This window comes from Phocoena sinus, chromosome 20, assembly GCF_008692025.1.
Source record: "Phocoena sinus isolate mPhoSin1 chromosome 20, mPhoSin1.pri, whole genome shotgun sequence".
In the NCBI taxonomy this organism is placed as follows: Eukaryota; Metazoa; Chordata; class Mammalia; order Artiodactyla; family Phocoenidae; genus Phocoena; species Phocoena sinus.
In genome coordinates this window covers 469,677-487,181 of record NC_045782.1, presented here as the reverse complement: position 1 = coordinate 487,181, position 17,505 = coordinate 469,677, and the positions used below count along the sequence as shown (strand labels likewise).

General features: G+C 61.9%; 1 protein-coding gene across 13 annotated transcripts in view; it reads right to left on the bottom strand.

Annotated features, from left to right (window-relative positions):
* Window positions 1–17,505, bottom strand: part of MPRIP (myosin phosphatase Rho interacting protein) — a 136,683-nt gene that overhangs the window by 41,104 nt on the left and 78,074 nt on the right. For 8 of the 13 annotated variants that reach the window (XR_004347252.1, XR_004347253.1, XM_032615397.1 and 5 more), the window contains exons 4-7: window positions 14,812–14,963; window positions 10,129–10,213; window positions 4,819–5,041; window positions 3,147–3,660 (exon numbers count right to left, since the gene is read on the bottom strand). Coding sequence is in view for 11 of the 13 variants with exons in the window: in XM_032615397.1 (XP_032471288.1) it covers window positions 3,147–3,660; window positions 4,819–5,041; window positions 10,129–10,213; window positions 14,812–14,963 (974 nt within the window). In the remaining 2 variants the exon portion in view is untranslated. Of the gene's footprint in view, window positions 1–3,146; window positions 3,661–4,818; window positions 5,042–10,128; window positions 10,214–14,811; window positions 14,964–17,207; window positions 17,340–17,505 lie in introns of those variants that run through there. The other 5 variants (XM_032615409.1, XM_032615406.1, XM_032615408.1 and 2 more) reach the window with 3 other exon arrangements.

The window sequence follows — 17,505 nt, the reverse complement described above, 5'->3', positions numbered from 1 at the left end:
GCGCTCGGCACCCTCTCCTGAGCCAGACGCGTCAGAAGGCAGCCAGCACCTCGGAGGGCCCCGTCCTCATCACATTCCTCGCAGGTCTGATGCGGCCCCCACCCCAGGGCATCCAAAATTTAGCAAGAAAAAGACCCACGAATTAACATTGTTTCTGCCAACAGTAAAAAGAATCAAAACCCAAATTAAAAACAAAGCAAGTTGATTTCGTGTGAAAGGGCGGGCGGCATCGTCAGGCCATCTACGGCTGGAGACGGAGCTGAGATGGGAGCGAAGCAGGCGGAGGAGGGGCGAGTAACGTCACACAGCGACACAGCAGGAGGAGGTGGAGAGGGGCAAGACCTGAAAGAAAATAAGGCTGGAGAATGAATAAACAGAAAAGGACTGCTTGTAAAAATCAAATCATGGTAAATCAAAATTATTCAAAGAATTAAAGTAGCAAAAACCCGAGGTGGTCACTGAGGAGCGCGACCAGTGAGGAGCCACGAGCAGCCGCATGGGGGACACGCCCTCGGGGGCTGCCCGCGTGTCTCCGGCCAGAGGCCTGTCCTCCCAGAGATGCCGCCCAGGCAGGCGCCCCGAGATCGCCTCACACGGAGGGCTGTCCTTGCATCTGGACGAGCAGCAGAGTCGAGGGCACCTAGTGAAGGGCCGCTGGGCCCAGAAGCCTAAAGTCTAACTCCATGAGGAAGTGGGGGAACCGGCCCCCATCCCGAGGCCCCGGAGGCCAGCTCGCCCTCGGGAGGCGCACAGTACGGGCGGCTCTCAGGGCTTCTTCCTCAGGAAGGCACAACTCCTGGGGACCCGGCTCCCTGTGAAGCCAGGGCCTGCGGCGCTCTCAGCTCCCGCCGAGTCTCCTCCAAGGACAGAGCTGTCCGCAGGCAGCCTGCGGGGCCAGCAGCGGTGCGGCCGAGGGGGCAGCAGGGGAGCGAGCGAGCGCGGGAAGCCGGGGCGGCGGGAGGGCCTGGGAACCACGGGGAGCTCTCGCGGGTGCTCGGGCTGGCCGGGCGGCTAAGGTGGCCTGTCCTCAACCGACCTGCCGGGTTTAGAGGACACTCCAGGCCCGCTCACAGGCCTCGGTGCCGCCACATGCAGAACGAGAGCTCTTCCAACTGACCCCGGGACCAGAAAGCCCCAGGAAGGCCTCGAGGAGCAGCGCCCGGCAAGGCACAGGCGAATCGCATGCTGCGAGCCGGCCATGGCCGCGAGGGGGTCAGAGGAGCGGACAGGGCGGCGGCACCTGCCAGGGAGTCAGCCACGGTTGACTCTGCCAAGTGGGGCCTTTGAAACTTGGGTCCATTGAAGCCCTGCAGGTGTGACGGCACAGGCCTCCCAGGTGGGCCAGTGATGGGACGGAACCCGACCTCTCCAGGCTGCCAGCCAAGGCGCAGACAGGACCGCCGGCAGCTGGTTCTGGGGTCAGCCACCAGCAGTTCAACCAGGGCCAGGGCCCCCACACTCAGTCCGCAGCAGCTCGCCACCCGAGAAGGATTACTTCCGGGCCAGGGCTCGTCAGGAAACCCACCCCTGAGGTCCCCCAGTCGGGCTCCCGGGCAGCCGCCACTCTGGGTAGCTGTGGCCGGCGTCCTGCCAATGTGGGGTTCTGTTCTACATCACCAGAGACAGGAATCCAATCCAGCACTGGGAGGGGTGGCTACTCAGGACCAGAGAGCAGGCCTCGGAGAGTGACAGCAGCCAGTCAGACGTCATGAGGGGTCAGTAGGAAAGTGACGTGACAGTGTTAGGATGCAGCGCGGAGGGGCCCCAGGGCAGCCTGCACCAGGTGAAAGCACATCCCCGTGGTAGCAAAGAGCAGGCGGAAGCAAAGCCCCAGAGATGCCGTGTAGCCTGGGCTGCTAGCTGAGAGGGGAACTCCAAGCCAAGCAGGTGCGCTGAATGTTAATTCTTTGGTCCCCGCCAAACCAGGGTGTAGCTGCCCGCTCAGGGGCCTCCAGGTTGCAGCAAGAAGACTGGCCGCCTACATCTGGCAAGTCCGTTGACTTATACTTCTGGCAAGTCCATTCACTTATACTTAAGTGCGCTCAGGACAGCCTCGGCCCCGTCCCGGGTCCATCCTGGCAGCAGGGCCCTCCCGTTCCCAGGTCCGGCCTGGGGTTTATGTTGCGGCTCTGCTGTCCCTGGCAGTTCCCGTGAGGAGCCGCCCTGCTTCTGCGCCCCCGCCTCTGCCCCTGCATACCAGGGTGGTCATACATCTCTCAAGGTTACTAATGAACCAGGCGGACAGACACTGGAGGCACGGCGCCCCCCAGTACAGGTCAGCTTCCCCCTCCCCAGCACTGAGGCATCTTGTTTCCTTCTCTCTCTTCCTAGTGCTGGAGGGCACACTTGGGAGAGCAGGTGGTGCTAAGAAGCAAGGGAGCAGCAGAGCAAAGCAACCTGCTCCCAGCCAACCCCTCGAGGGGGAGCCCAGGGCCACCCAGTCTGTCCCCTTAGCTCGCCCCAACTCTGAGCTGGGCTTGGGCGGGTGGAGGGCGGCAGCAGGACACTCCACAGACACTTGTGGAACTTGGGTCTGAACCTCTTTCTTAGAAAACAACTTCTTTGGAAATGTAATGAAAACTATGGATTTTCTTTTTCCAGAACACGAATCGTTTCGAGAGGTTCACATCCCGCCAGCAGCCCAAGCAGCTGGGTGCGAACCCTCTTGTTGGGCAGACGCTCCATTTATAGACTCAGGAGTGGAAGCTCCTACTGGCAGGGGCACTGGGGCGCTCTGGGCCGGGCCTGGGCCTGGAGCCTCCGAGACGGAACCTTGCAAGATCTTGCCTCCCACTCTCCGGGGGAACGAGGGAAGGGCCCTCCTACCCTCAGACCACAGTCAAGTCCCACACCTCCACCAGCCCTGGCCCAGGCCCATCTCCAAACCCTGTCTCTCCCCAGGCACTCGTGTGTGTGTGTGTGTGTGTGTGTGTGTGTGTTGGGGCGGGGGGGGGCGCGAGGAGGAAACATGTAACAAAGTGTGTGAGGGTGTACGAGAATGTGACGGAATGCACGAGTGTGTGAGGGTGCACAGGTGGGTGTGTAAGAGAATGTGTGAGTGCACGGCAGGGGCTGCAAGGGTGGGAGAGTGTGCACCCACGTTTGCGAGCACATGGCCCTCCAGTCGCCCCCCCCACCGCCCTTACCTCCGCTCGTTGCCAAACAGACGGGCCACCTCTTCCCTGCCAGGGCTTCGGGCCCGAGTCCTACGCTCCAGCCGCCTTCTCTCCACCTGGAAAGCTTCTCGGTGGCTGATCCTGATGGCCTTAGGGACGTCGGCCAGGGTGGCATACTGCCTGCTGGCTTTAAAGGCAGAGGCGCGCCCCGGTCTCTCTGCACCCCGCCCCCCAGCGCTGCCGGAGTCCACGTGGGTAGGCGGCTGGCTGGCTGTGTCCAGGGAGCCGAAGGAGCCACTGCAGACGGTTCGGCCAGAGGGCTGAGGACCTGGGGGAGGAAGGGGACGGCCAAGCTCCCGGGAGGGCGGGCCGGAGCCACTGTACCTGTTGGTGGGAGTGCCGGGGCTGGGCGGGGAGAGCGGCGGTGGCAGCGGCTGCTCCTCGGCCTTCGCGTCCTGCTTCGTCTTCTCCAGGGAGAAGTAGCCGCTCTCCACCCGGACCTTGCGGCCACAGTCCACACGCTCGCTGCTCGAGGTGCTCTCCTCTGGAAGAGGGGCAGGAGACATGCTGGGCCGGCTGCCACCTCTGGTTGAGGACTTTCCAAGAAGGCACGCGGATCCAAACAGGCCACCTCTCTACCTCCCACCTCCAGAGGCTGGCGTGGCCCCCCCAGGGCAGAGCCCCAGGAGAGGAACTTACCCTTATCTGCCTCTCCCTACCGGGCTGCCGCTGACAGACTGTCAGGGGCTCCCTGAGCTTCCAGACTGGGGGTTCCGCTGGGAGAGCTGGATTCTCCCAGGAGAGACGTCCCAGCAACAACTACTTCCTACCGAACATCAAGGAGGAATCCAGGGGCCAACTAGTCACGCAACCTTTTAGTACATTTTTGGAGGGACGGGCAGAGAAGCACCTTGGCAGGAGTGAGAGGAGTGAACGGTTCTGGATGTGGATGGGCGTGTGCTGCCTGGGGAGGGCTGAGGGACCTTCTGCCCAGAGCCCGTACAAGATGCATTTCACCTGAACGAGCTGGGTCCCAACTGTCCATGCGCCTCTAGTGGCCTGGACAGGTGTAAAGCGCAAAGCCAGCCTGTCTCGTGCAGAGCCCTCTAGGGTCTGGACGAGGGAGGCTGAGGCTGCCGCCCCGCTTCTGCTCAGGCAACTCCAAGTGCTAGGTGGAGAAGCGCAGTCATGCCAACGATTTCCTCCCCAGCATCCTCTTCCCCTGCTTCACCCAGGCGCCTGGGCAGAATGGGACAGAGCAGGACGAGACAGCCCTCACTGCTGCTGCTCTCAGGACACAGTGGGCTTCCAGAGATAACGGGGACTTGAAGACGAAGCAGCCATGAGACACAGGAACCAGAGGCCCCCTTGTACACAGACCTCGTCACAGAGCATCCTGGTTCTCACGACACCTGCCTGGGGCTCACAGAGCAGGTGCTGTCTTCCTCCTTTACAGGTAGGACTAAGAGAGCTACAGGGGAGGGGCAGGGCAATGGCTGGAGGCCAGCAACCCAGGTCCCACACCAGGCCAGGCCCAGCCCGGGGCTGACGGACACAAGGTGAGGGAGCCTGAGGCCCGGGGCTCACGATCAGCTCAGAGGTCCCGAGTCCCAGCACCAGCTCTGTCGGGAGGCCCATTCTAGTGCTTCCAGCTGGGGCACCAGGACAGGTGGGCCCGAGGGCCAGCCCGGCCACCACTTACCATCTCTGCTCTCCAGCCCTGGCTCCCTCAGGGTGCCGGCCACAGGAGGCTGGCTCTGGCTGGGACTCTGAGCTGGACTCGGGCTGCTCCCATCGGGCTGGTCCTTGGCCCTCATTTCTTCCTGCCAGAGTGTGGACTTGGTGGTGGGAACCTTCTCCGCACTGGGGATGCTGCTGCTGCTGCTGCTGCTGCTGGTGACAGCCATCTTGGCCGGCCCTGGCTCCTGCAGGGGAGAGCGGTGTCCGTGCGGGCCTGGGAGCACACGGTCTGAGCTGCCCGGGTACCTGGCTACCGAGGTCAACTACACCATGTCAGAGGCCCAGGATGCCAGAAGGGAAGGCTCAGAACAGAGATGTCCTGGTTGGGCTGGAAGCTTTTTCTCTTCTGCAGCCCCAGCTAGCACCCCAGGTGGGAACCCAGGCCAGAGCTGGTGCTGCCCCAAGGGAGAAGCATTTGTGCGAGAGGTACTTAGCTAGACACAGAGTCCAACGCCAGAGCACACAGAGAACCGTAACGCCACACTGCAAGCCTAGAGCCCAGACAGGGCAGGGCTGGGACCCCCGCCACCCTGTGGCACCTGCTGAGGCCCTGGGCCCGAGTCCCTGCCCACCCAGGGCGCTGGGGTGCCTGCTGCTGAGGGGCTGCCAGCAGGATGGCTCTGGGTGCCCCCAGAAAAGAGGCACATCTCAGCTGTCTTTCCCCAAAACACAGGGACCACCTGCTGGGCTCTCGGGGCGCCGCACCCTCCAGCCCTCACCAACCACCCCGCAGGGGAGGATGCCTGGGCTGAGAGGAGGCGGCAGCCCACGCTCGCCCGGCCAGTAAGAGGCAGAGTGGTGCTCTGAGCACTTTCCACCACCAGGCACCCCGGGAGCAGGAGAAAGGCCCAAGAGGGGGCTTCACATTGTATGGGCACCCCTGAGGAGCCACCAAGAAGCCCAGGCACTCTGTGTCCCAAAGTGAGAGACAGGCATTTCACCAGGTCCAAAGTTTCCTTAGCTCTGCAAGGATCTCAGGCTTCCTGGGATGGGATAAAGCCAGGATGACTCTTCCCACAGACCCAGGATACACCTGACCGCCCATTCAGGCAGAGCCATTAGCAGACCTGACTCCCCAGCTGGAGATTCCCGAGAGCTCTGACCCACCACGGAAGAAGTGGACTTGGAAGAACACGGTGTGGTTTGACAGTTTCCTGAGACTAAAACAGAGCCAGCTCCAGTGACCCGAGGAAGCCTGGCCCTGGGGCCCCTGCTCCACACCCCAGCGGCGACGCTTTCCTAAGCAGAAGCCGTTCTGGGTGCCGCTGCCCTGCCCCCTCCCAACAACCTGAGGTTTGTGCTCAGAGGCTGGGCGTGGCTCTGCCGGGTCCAGGGTGGCGCTAAGATTCCTCCTGCAGAGCTGGGGGGGTGGTGACCTGAAGACCTTGCTCGGTGCATCTGTCCCCTCTGTGGAGGGGAGGCTGGACCAAGGGAGACAACCAAGGGAGACAGAGGCCGCCAAAAAGGGTTGAGGGGGAGGGGCGGCGCTGTGCCCATGATGGAAGGGCCTTCCTGCCAGTGCTCTCAGCCCCACGCCATGAGTGTAGTACCCTGGCACATGCATACCCCTCTCTGATGCCCGGGGTGAGCCCAGCACTGGGTAGGGGGTGGGCTTGCAAGGATCCTCAAGAGGCAGAGGAAATTCCAGGCCTGACATGCAAGGGGCAGTGACTGGGAGCTTAAGGAACACGTTTCCCAGCACCAAGCGCTCCCAGACCTGCCTCCTGGGCCTGGGCCCCCAACCTGCACAGGGCTGGTTGCACCCACAGATCCCTCCCAGGCTCCCACTTCTGGGGACTCACCCCAGAGAACAAGGGCCCTGGGGTTCTCTGGACGGCGGCCAAGGCCCACAGGGAGCTTTTTTTCTCCTTTTGGTAGCCCTGCTTTCTCCTGCCTCTATGCCAAGCCTCACCGAGTCAGCAGGGACAGGAGGGCAGTGTGGCAGCAGGAACAAAGCCACCGTGGCTTGCAGGAGAGGGGCTGGTTTCTAAGTAAAGTCGCTTCTCTCCAGCGCAGCTGGGTGGACAGCAGACTTCGCAGGGGCTGGGCCAGGGCCACATGGCACCACCCCCACTCCCCATGCTGTCACCATCACGGGAGGGAGGGTGCTGGGGCTCACACCAACACAGATCCCTGGTGCCTGTGCGAGAGGAAGGAGGGGAAGCCCAGGCTCCCAGGTGCTGTCTCTGTGTGGCCGGGACAGCTGCACGTCCAGGGCTGTCAGTGCCATAATAAAGTCTGTGCTGTTTGGCTGCTCAGAAAGGGTTTTCAAAGCAGAGAAGAGTTTTCAAAGAGGAAGCAGGGCAGGAAGGCAGGCCCCAGTCAAGGGGCCTCTGAAGCCTCCACATGCTAAGCAGGCTCCTCTGGAGGGCGTTTCACAGAAAGCCTTGCTTTCTACCTCCAGCATGGAAACTGAGCAGGGACCCAGTGAGAAGGAGGGTCCTGACCCGGAGTGGGTACGGCAGCAAGCACCCGAGTGGAAAATAAGATACCTGAGAAGAGGTGGCAGCTGACAACACATATATGGGCCTGAGGTGGGCCGGGCCCTGGACCTGACGTGGGGCCTCACTCACGGAGAAAGGTCTGCTGTTTTATGGGTCTTTGAAGAAACGCCAAGAAGCAAGGTCCAAGAGCCTGAGCAGGTAGGGAGACAGGGGATCCAGCCCCTGGCCTGCACACAGGGCTGGGAGACACATGGCCCCTGGCCTCACCCGAGTCCCAGCTCTGGGCTTTGGGGAGAGGGAGGTAAGGGCCGCTGGTCACACCCAGAGTGGATGATCACTCCTTCTCTCTAGGCACCTCGTTACCAGGAAGTCTTTCCTCAAACAGGCTGAGCAAGCAGCAGCTCCTGGGAGCCTGTGCCTCTCAGGCTCCAGCTTCGGAGACTCTGGTCAGGGCCAGCCTGTCTCCCCCACTGCGCTGGGCTCTGCTGGGACCCCCGCCCCCGGCAGAGAGGACGTCTGCTCTCCCCCACAGCCCGATCCTCATCCCCCCTCATGCCTGAGGGGTGCCTGCACGCTCCAAGGCCCCAGCTCCCAAATGCCTCGACACCCTCCTCGAAACAGGACCCTGGGCTCCCCTGCCCGCCTGAGTTCCTAGAGCGTGGGGTGCAGCAAAGGGACACCTCCAGCCCCCAGCTGGTTTGATCCCAAACTCCGGGGCCATGAGAAAAAGGCTAGGTATGGGGTCTTGGGTTCTTGTCTCTACGGGGGCCCCTAAGGCATTAGGCTTTTCCCACAGCGCCATCTTGGGCTGCAGAGGGGAGGCCTGCCCAGAGACCCTCCCCCGCCCCCCGGACCCAAGTCTCCTCTGGACAGGCCCCACAGCCCTCCACGAGACTGACTGACAGGGGGTTGTCCCTGATGAAGGCTCACAGCTTCCAGAAATCAGCAGCCTTGAATGGGATGCTCAGGGGAGCCAGGGCAGAAGGAAGAGACACCCTGCCTGCCGTAGGTCGAGCAGAGGAGGCTGGGACCTCAGTACCCTGGGCTCTGAGAGACCCTCGGGGAAGAGGGTGATCTCCCCACCCTGCAATCACATGGCTCCTGCTACCAACCCAAAATGTGAAGCAGCATTTGCGGGGAGAGGATGTCACGCGGGAAGGGATAACTGGGAAGCAGGGACACAACCAAATTCCCCGGCCTGGTAGAAAGTGCCTTCTGTATGTGTATTTGCCTTATTTGGAGGCAGGAGCTCTGCTCCAACACTGTTTCCAAGGCATCGCTATGGAAACGCGATGGAACTCTAAACACCCTTATTCCGCCTGGGGTTTTCTCTCAAATCAGGAAGCTTTGGGGGATTTGCCTGTGTGTCTGCTGTTCCCCAGCAGGAAGCTCCACTTTCCGTCTCTAGGAACGAGTGCAATTCCATTTTGCCAACTTCCTGCCAGGGACACTACCTTCCAAGGGGATGCTGGCCTGGGACCCTTCGGGGAGGGTGGGCAGAGGGCAGACAAGGACCATCGGCTGAGAGCAGGCCGGGGCCACACTCCATCAGCAGGAGGGCCTGTGCAGCAGCCCAGGGCAGGCGTGGCCAGGGGAGTCTGAGGGGGCGTGCAGGAGAAAGGGGACCGGGCCAGCACACGCCTCCCTCTCCTGCCCAGACCTCTGTCACTCAGGGAAGCCCAGAGGAGCCAGCAGGGACTGATGATCCCCAGAGGGTAGCCAGGTTCTCCACGGGAGGGCTGTCAGGCTCTGGGGCTTGTGAGATGCTCACGGGACCCCCGATCACCATCCTGTTCACTCTCAGGGGTGCTGTGAGGCTCAATCAGGCAAGACAAGACGACTGAGTAACAGGAAAGTTTGGGGCAGAGAGGAAAGGAATCACATGTACAGTTGGCCCTTCGAACAAGCAGCGGTTGGAGCGCTGCCCCCTCTGAGCGGTCAAATATCCAGCACGACTTAGAGTCGGCTCTCTGTATCCACGGTTCCTCCATGTCCGCGGCTCCAACCAACCGTGGACCGTGTAGTCCTGCAGGATTTACTATTGAAAACAACCCACATAAAGTGGGCCCACAGAGCTCAAGCCCATGTTGTTCCAGGGTCAACTGCACTGAGCACCCAGGACGGGCCCAGTACTTCCTTCCACACACATGGGTAGCCGAGAACTAGACTTCAACAGGCCCATTTCGCAAATCAGCTCACTGAGTCCCTGAATCCCTCCAGTGCCCTGAGCCCCTGCAGGCCAGCCAGGGAGAGAAGGGCTGGACCTGGTGGGACCACCCCAGCCACCTCCCACTCTGGTCTCATGGGATCTGAGGCAGAGGCACAAAATCAAGGCCAGTGCCAGTGTTTTCCATTTATGGTCAGCCCAGAGCAGAAGTGGGGTCCCTCAAGAGCCCCCCTCACTTGGCTGGGACACTCTAGGACCCCCCTGCCCAGCCCCCCTGTTCAGCCTGCTGTCTGCAGAATCATCTCTCCCGGCATGCTCCTGGCTCCCCAGCAGCTGGCAGGACGGTCAGGGGGAGGGACACGCACTGTGCTACCGCTGCGAACCCCTGCCTGCAGGGTGGGTGCCTCTGGGGGCAGCTCCACAGCAGGCCACCCCGTCCCAGTAGGGGTCCCGCCTTGTGGCTCGGAGAGGAGTGCGCAGCTTACAGACCAACAGAAGGAAGGAAGGGACCCCAGGGCTGATGGCCACCTCACCCTTGATGTGACCCCTTTTCCCTTGCACCCTATTCTAGGCTGGGTACTGAAGCCCCCCAAGCTCCTAGGGCGCACTCTCTTTGCCCCAGCTCCACCAAGGGGATGCCAGCTGGCAGCCCCGCCCTCACCTGTGGTGTGGGGGGCTCCACCTTCCGCTTCTTCTTCTGGTTCTGCTTGTTGGTCCTGGGATAGACCATGAGCATCTCCAGCCAGCTGGGGAAAGAGGAGTGGGGAGCGCCAGTCAGACCCTGCTCTCAGGGACCAGGACCCCGCCGGTGCCCACCCAGCCTCCAGGCACCAGAGCAAGGCAGAGCACCAATCAGATCAGAGCTGTCACTGCCGGGGCAGGAAACCCAGCAGCGCAGCCGGGACGAGCACAGACTGAGCCGAGGCCACTCCCAGGCGCTGACCCCACAATGACCACAGCGCAGGCGGGGAGGCCCTTCAGGCCTGGAAATGGGGCGGGCTCCACGCTCTTGCGGCAGGAGGCCTGACCGCAGGCCCCTGGCAAGGACTCGGCACTGTTTCTACCCCTGACCTTTCTCTGGGGCCTGGACTCCACTCGAGGAAGGAACCCGGGACTCTGCTACTGAACTTCCCCACAGCGGGTCACTTCAGGGGGCTGCGCATCTGACCTCCCAGACTCATTCGCTCACCTCTGGGCCCGACTTGCACAGGGAGGGCGCTGGGCACCTCGGTTTTGGGGAAGGCTCAGCAGAGCTGCCCAGGGACCCTGTCCAGGGACCCATACCAGGGCCCACATGCTGGACCAGCAGCAGGGAAGGCCATGGGGGAGCGTGGGAAGAACAGGGACTGAGGCAGGAGGCTTGGATTTAGATCTGGCTCTGCCACCCCCAAACCATGACCCCAGGTGGCTCCCAGGCCTCTGGGCTTCTGTCTCCTGGTCTCTGACGCCAGGGGCTGGATTAGGCCGTGACATGACCGCTGCTTGCCTCACTGGAGCTTCGTAATAGCTGGGAAGGTTGGAGGAAGGGGAAAGAAGGAGGTGAGGTGGCGAAGGGCAGCCCCAGTGCTTTCTCCACAGGGGAAGGTACTGCAGGAGACACTGGGCCACTTCTTCCCAGAACCCCAGGGTCCGTGTTGGGCCTGCTGCCAGCCTAGGCTGACGACCTGGTGGCGCTGGCTGAGCTGCTGTACAAGGCAGGGTCTGCACGGTCAGGGCCCTGGCTGCAGCGATGACTGGCACCCCGCGCCTGGGGCAGGGAGAAGGCGCTGGGCTTTAGTTCTCAGAGGTGCTTCTTTCGTCTGCGGGGGAGGGGCGGGGTGGAGGCTGGTCGTAGCGGCTTCTGGGACAGCCTGGGGCCGTGCTGGTTGTGCTGCGGACAGCTGTCAGCTGGGAGAGCGGGACTGGGTGTGGGGCATCCCAGCATCCGAGGTGAGGCCTAGCCCAGAGGGAGCAGGGGATTCTCAGTTTGCTGAGAGAATGAACAATGCCTGCACTGTGCAGACCTGACGCACAGGTCCTGTGCCTGCGGTCCTCGAAGCAAGAAAGGAGGCCACGGGTGAATCTGTACAGCAGCAGACGAGCACTCTCCAAGGCCTTCCTTCAGGTAACCCAAGGAGTTCGCGTGCTTGTGGGGTTAAGAGACCTGCTTTCTAGCCTGCCACGGGGGCTGAATTTCCTCTGGGAAGTTCACACCAAGGAACCACGCCTGCAGAGGGCCCCTCTTCAAGCTTTACCGGGGAAGGGAGGGGAGGGGAGGAGAGACTGCTCAGCAAAGTCACCTCATCCCGCAGGGCCCCAGGAGCGGGGGCCATGGCAGGGAGGGGCAGAGCCTTCGGGGTGCCCGGAGCCTCTGCACGCTGGCCCAGTCGCTCTTGAATGGCAACACTAACGAGCTGGGCAAACCTGTGCACCTCGCAGGACAGGGCCTCACGGGAAAGGAGAGAAGATCTGCACCGCGGCTACGCTGCTGACTAAGTGGAGCCCCCGGAGACTCAGGGACGGAGCGCAGGGCGAGGGTGGGCCCGGCCTGCCCCACTCAGCGGTGCCGTGGCCAGAGGTTGGGGGATGCCCAGTCCAGGCACAGATAATGGGCCGTGTCCCCCGTACTGGGGTTCCTCACAGCAGCCCAGCAGGAAGTGTGTGATGCTACCCAGATGGGTTACAGACGTTAAAATACACCCAGGAAAGAGATGAGTGCGGGGAACGAACACACGCGGCTGGTGGTGAATGTGGGCGCCAGGGACACGGTAGAGGGACCCCTCAACTCTGAGGGCAGAGCTCAAAGGCAGCGGTATGGAGAGGAGGGGCAGCTGGGACCCAGCCCCGCCAGAGGCACTGAAGAGCCCCCTTGCCAACTCCTGCCAAATCTCACCTCCTCTGAAGAGCCAGGTGGAGCGGCACCTCCTGCTGTGAGGGGACAGGGAAAGAGACTCTCGCCATCAGCTCTGGGACAGACGCGGCTGCCTCTGGCCGTCCGGGGGTCTCCATTCAGAGAAGACCCCGGAAAGAAGGCAGAAGGGACTGTTCTCTACTCCTCTCCCTTGAAGTCAGCACCTCTTTAGGGACCCATGTGGGGGCCCCAGAGCCCACAGATGAGGTTACCCAGCAAGGAGCCTTGCCAGGCGCTCAGACCCAGGAGGCCAAGGGCAGGGCAGAGGAGGGAGAGAAGATGCAGACACAGTCTGTCCCCAGGGCACACTGCCCCAGGCGACTCCCTGAGGAGGCCGTGTCCCCGTGGATGGGGAAGACGAGGAAGCTGCTGCCCAGGGTTGCAGGAGCCCTCGCACTGGGCAGGAAGCAGCGAGACCCAGCCCAGGATGAGGGGAGGGGAAGAGTGTCAGGTAACTGGCTCCGGCTCTGGGTTTGTCACCAAGCCACGACGCTAGGCTCCAGCCTCGGGACCCCCAGGACACACAGCTGGTATCTCACCCGCTAATGACCTTGTCTACCCACGCTGCACAGGAATGGCAGGCCCTGTACATGCATACAGGAGTGACCGTGGGAAAGGGGCTCAGGGACTGAGCCGAGGACCCTGCCAAGTGCCTGACGGAGGGTCCCATCAGAGAGGTCAGAGACCACATGGCACGCCACTACATCACTGACCTGGGCCCCAGCTCACATGCTCCCTGTTGTCCTGGGGACCTCAGACACCCCTTTCCCATCCAACGTCACCCAGACCCCTCCCTAGGACCCAGCTCCCAAGTGGCGGGGAATAGATCTCCTCAAGGAATCCAGTTGGGCAATGGAACCTCGGCCAGGCGTGCCTGCCAGACAAGGCCATGGCAGCAAGTGTGAACCAGGACGTGCAAATGGCTCCGTGCTGTCACTCACGCCTGGAGTGATTAGGCTCCCTTCATTTCCTGGACCTCAGTCTCCCAACCGCAGAACGAGGGCTTGTAAAACCCTTTACCCTCCCAAACCACAAGGTTCTAAGACGAGGATTAAGGAGAAGCAGTGAAAGTGGTCCTTCTGTTAGGCCCTGGAGTCAGAAACGCAAACCTGCCTCTGCCCAGGGGAAGCGGACTTGGGGTGAGCTGGCACCCAGGAGGGGGCCTCTGAGCCCCTGGGCAGCACGAGTCTGGCCTCTGCTCCACGCCCACCTCAGCAAAAACAGGGTCTCCTGGCCACCCTCTCACTTTCTCACTCAGCAGCCTTGGGCAGGCTGCAGGCGAAGCCCTGAACCCCAGGCCAGGGCTCTCAGCAGCCTTCGATCTGTTGAAAGCAAAGTGTCTGACATTCTAATTCCCTGTCTTCTGTGCTGTAATAATCACCAGCCCAGCCCCCCAACCCCTCTGGTTCACGTTTTCATTTTCACCTTAAAGGACAATGGGATTCTGCATGACCCAGCACCCAGGCTCCCGGCAGGGCCGGGGCACCTGCTCGCCGTCATGTACCATGTCACGTCCCGTGTCACGAACCGTGTCACGTACCGTGTGTGGCTGGGTGCACAGGACTGGTGGCAGGTGCCCCAGGAGCAGGGCTCCCAGAAGGCAGATGTGGCAGGGCTCAGAGCACGGAGCTCAGCCCGCTGGCCTATTGGCTGCCTGAAAATCTGGGCCCCTCTACTTCCTAGGGCTTCCCCAAGCCTCCTGCCAAGGCATGCTGGGGGAGCGGGTGACCCAGAACCCTGTCCCTTCCCCTCGGCTGAGGAAGGCAGTGCGTGCGGTCACCCTGCAGTGACTCCCATAGGCAGGCACAGGGCACACGAGGGAGACACAGGCCTCCTCCACTCGGACAAGCCCCACCCTTTATGAGCGCCAGCTGATGGAGCCACACGCGTTGCAGGGGAGGGCTTCCCAGAGACGTCACAACTTTGGGGACAGAGGGTCACTGCAGACCGAGGGGAGGGCGGGAACGAAGGCGAGGAGCTGGGGAGAGGCAGCAGGGGGCGTGCGGTGACAAGCAGCTCAGCAAGGAGGGACAGGGCGGTGGGGGCAAAGGCTGCGGGGCTGAGAAGGGCCCCAGGGGCTTTCAGGCAGGAGGGAGGCGAGGTCGGATGAGCTCTGGAAACTGAGTCCCTCGTGGACGAGTGATAGATGGTTGGAGCGCAGTGAGAATGGAGCGCGGAGCCCAGAGAGAGGCTGGGAAGATGCGCCAGCGCCAGCAGAGGGAGGCCGCTGGGGGAGCGGGACATGCAGGGGCAGCCTGGCGAGTGTGTGGACATGGGGATGAAGCAAAGGTGGGTGGAGGGTGAGGCCAGTGTGGGTGAAGAGAGGGACTCAGAAGAGGAGACACGAGGGGCAGAAAGTGAGGGCAACGCCAGCCGTCGTGCCTAAGAGTCCTGGTCCAAGGAGCTGCTGGCAGGCGGGGGCCCCTCTTCCCAAGACGTGCAGAGCGAACTCACCCGCTGATGATCTCCTTGGTCTCTGCCCGGATGAAGTGCTCCTTCTCGGGGGTCAGAATGCACAGGGAGAACTTCTGGCCCGTGCGGCCCTCCCCATCCACCACGTCTGTGCACTGGTTCATGTTGATGGTGCCCTGAGGGAGGGTTGTGGGCTGCGAGAGGAAGAAGATGGGGCAGGGAGTCAGTCACTCTGGGGCAGAGGAAGGCAGGCAGGGAATGTCCCTGCATCCCACGGTCCTTTCTGACCCTCTGTGCTTCTCCTCAGTCACCTGAACTCTCAGAGCTTGCAGACAGCTGATTACAGCAGAGGACGGGGTGTGCGCTGCCTCGGCCCAGCCCTCACAGCCTGCCTTCCCCACTGGCCCATCTCCAGGGAGGAGCGGTGACATGCCTGCTCTTCTCAGAGGATATCCAGCTGGACATTCCTTCCCACTGGAGAACAAAACATCCCAGCTAGTCCGGGAGGAGGGCGGGGGCTGGGGGGTGGGGACAGGCAGGAGACGCTCCTTTAAGACAGCTGGGACGACAGAGGCAGCCAGGAGCCTGGTCTCAGAGGGTGACTGATTCCAGGAAAGCAGGGAGAAAAGCTCCCGGAGGAGGTGGTTTCAAAATAGCAAGGTTACTTTAGAGGCAAGAGGGGGCCAGACAGAAGCACATCTTGAAGGCGGGCTGTGGGGCAGGCAGGCCACCTCCATGGGCTGCCCATGAGGAGCACCGCCAGGCTGCCTGGCCAGGGCCAGAACAAATAACAACTTCCCCCCTCCTTTCTATCAGCTAGGCTATTAGACACTGATATCAGGGAGAGAAACCCAGAAATAAGAAAAGATTGGTTTTAAGAAGTTCCTACTGAGGGGAAGGGTGAGGACCTCCCCAAACATGAGGAGGCTTATGGGGGGGGGGCGGGGGGAGGCAGGTGGCCATGGCTGCCACCACAGACCAGGTGCAAAGACCCCGGCTGAGGGCTCTCACAGGCAGGCGAGCCCCAGCTCCAACTCCCACCTCCGATCTCCAGGGCAGCTGCCCAGCTCCCCCAGCTGCCCCACGGAGCCCTCCCCAAGCACCCGGCACTTCCCAGGTCCTGGAGGAGCAGCAGGGAGAAAAGGCAATGATGGCTGGTGGGCTAGGGGCTGCCTCGTCCGTGCTCCCTCCCTCGCCACCTGCCAGCAGAGGAGGGGGGCCCCGAGCTCTTCTGACCCACGACCACCTCCCTTCTTATCCACTGGGGCCTGACCCCAGGAGCCAGACCCAAGGGGCACTGGGTTCCCCCGAGGTTCTGGCCCCGATGTGGCCGCGGGCTTGCTGGGCCACCGCCTGGGAAGGGACTAAGCTCCCTGGCTCCCAGAAGCCTTTCTGTGGGGGGCCTCTGGGATCAGCCTGTCCTCCTTGGGCCCAGCTCAGAATGGAGGTGGCAGGAGCAGGAGGGGCCGGCCGTTGAGACCCACAAACAGGGGAAATAGCATGCACCCTTTGCCGTGGTTCAACAAGTGTGTGCCCGTCTTCCGAACTGCCCCCCAAGGTGGGGACGTGAGAAGGGACACACACACCTGCCAAGCCTAGTGCCCTTGTTTGAGTGAAGTGACCTGGTAGCATCTTCTCCTGGGGGCCTCCCGGAAGCGATGCCCTTGAGCTGAGGAAAGGGAGCTTGGGTTGGGGTTGTCCATCACCAAGCAGAGACTGTGGTCCCTCAGAGTGGAGCACGGACAAGGGAGGTGTCCTGGGTTCCACCCAGCCCCGGATTGACGTGGTGTCTTCCCCCCCTTCTGCCACTCGGCCCCATCCCCTGCTCCCTTCAGAGGGTACTAACACTGGGGCCCCTCCCAGTGTTCAGACTAGCATACGTGGCCCGTGCCCTTTCCAGAACCGTCTGTCTGGCTGGCGAACCTCTGCCACCTCGTCTGGAGCAAGACTACCCGCAGAGTCGGGAACACTCAATCCCCACTGGCCCTGACAAGGCACACGGCCCTCTATGAGGCAGGTCCTCAGGGAGGACCCTGATGCCACGAGGAGTAAGGTCACGAGCTGAACAAGCGACCGGCGCGCCTGGTGCCTTCCTTCCCTGTAGAGCCGGACCAGGAGCCAGAGGGGCTCTTCCTCCTTCATCCACCATGCTGCCAGCCACAGGTGCACGGCCCTGAAGGGTTACCGTCTGTTACACACACAATACACACAGGTAAGTTCAATGGGAACCATAAAAGACATCATCAAAAGTTCTAGAGTTTTCTTCTCACTAGACCACGTAGCGGGCCCCCTGGAGGCACACGTTCCTCTTTAGAGACCACTGCTCCAGGGTTCGGGGTACCAAGCTGCTCGCTGGCCCCTTCTGCACAGTGAGTAGGTTCCCAGGTGAGGTTTCCCTGCCGGCCCTGCAGCTCCGTGTGGTCACGGGACTCACTCACCAACTGTACCATGAGACTTCTGGCAACCTCTCCCTGACACGAAGGCTCTACCTCCTTCCGGAAAAGCTTTCAGAAATGCCAATGAAAGGCAAAGACATAACAAGCTAGGGCTGAAAGACATGGAAGTTTCTTTACCACCTCTGTGTCAGGATCTTCCAGTTACAACCTCTTTCCTGCTTCCTTAAATGTGGCTTACCACAAGGCGGGCATTATCTAATCCTGTTACACAAGCAGGAGAGGGAGCAGAGAGTAAACAGCGGTCATCAACAGAAGGGAGAACTGGCAAACTGGTCCAGGT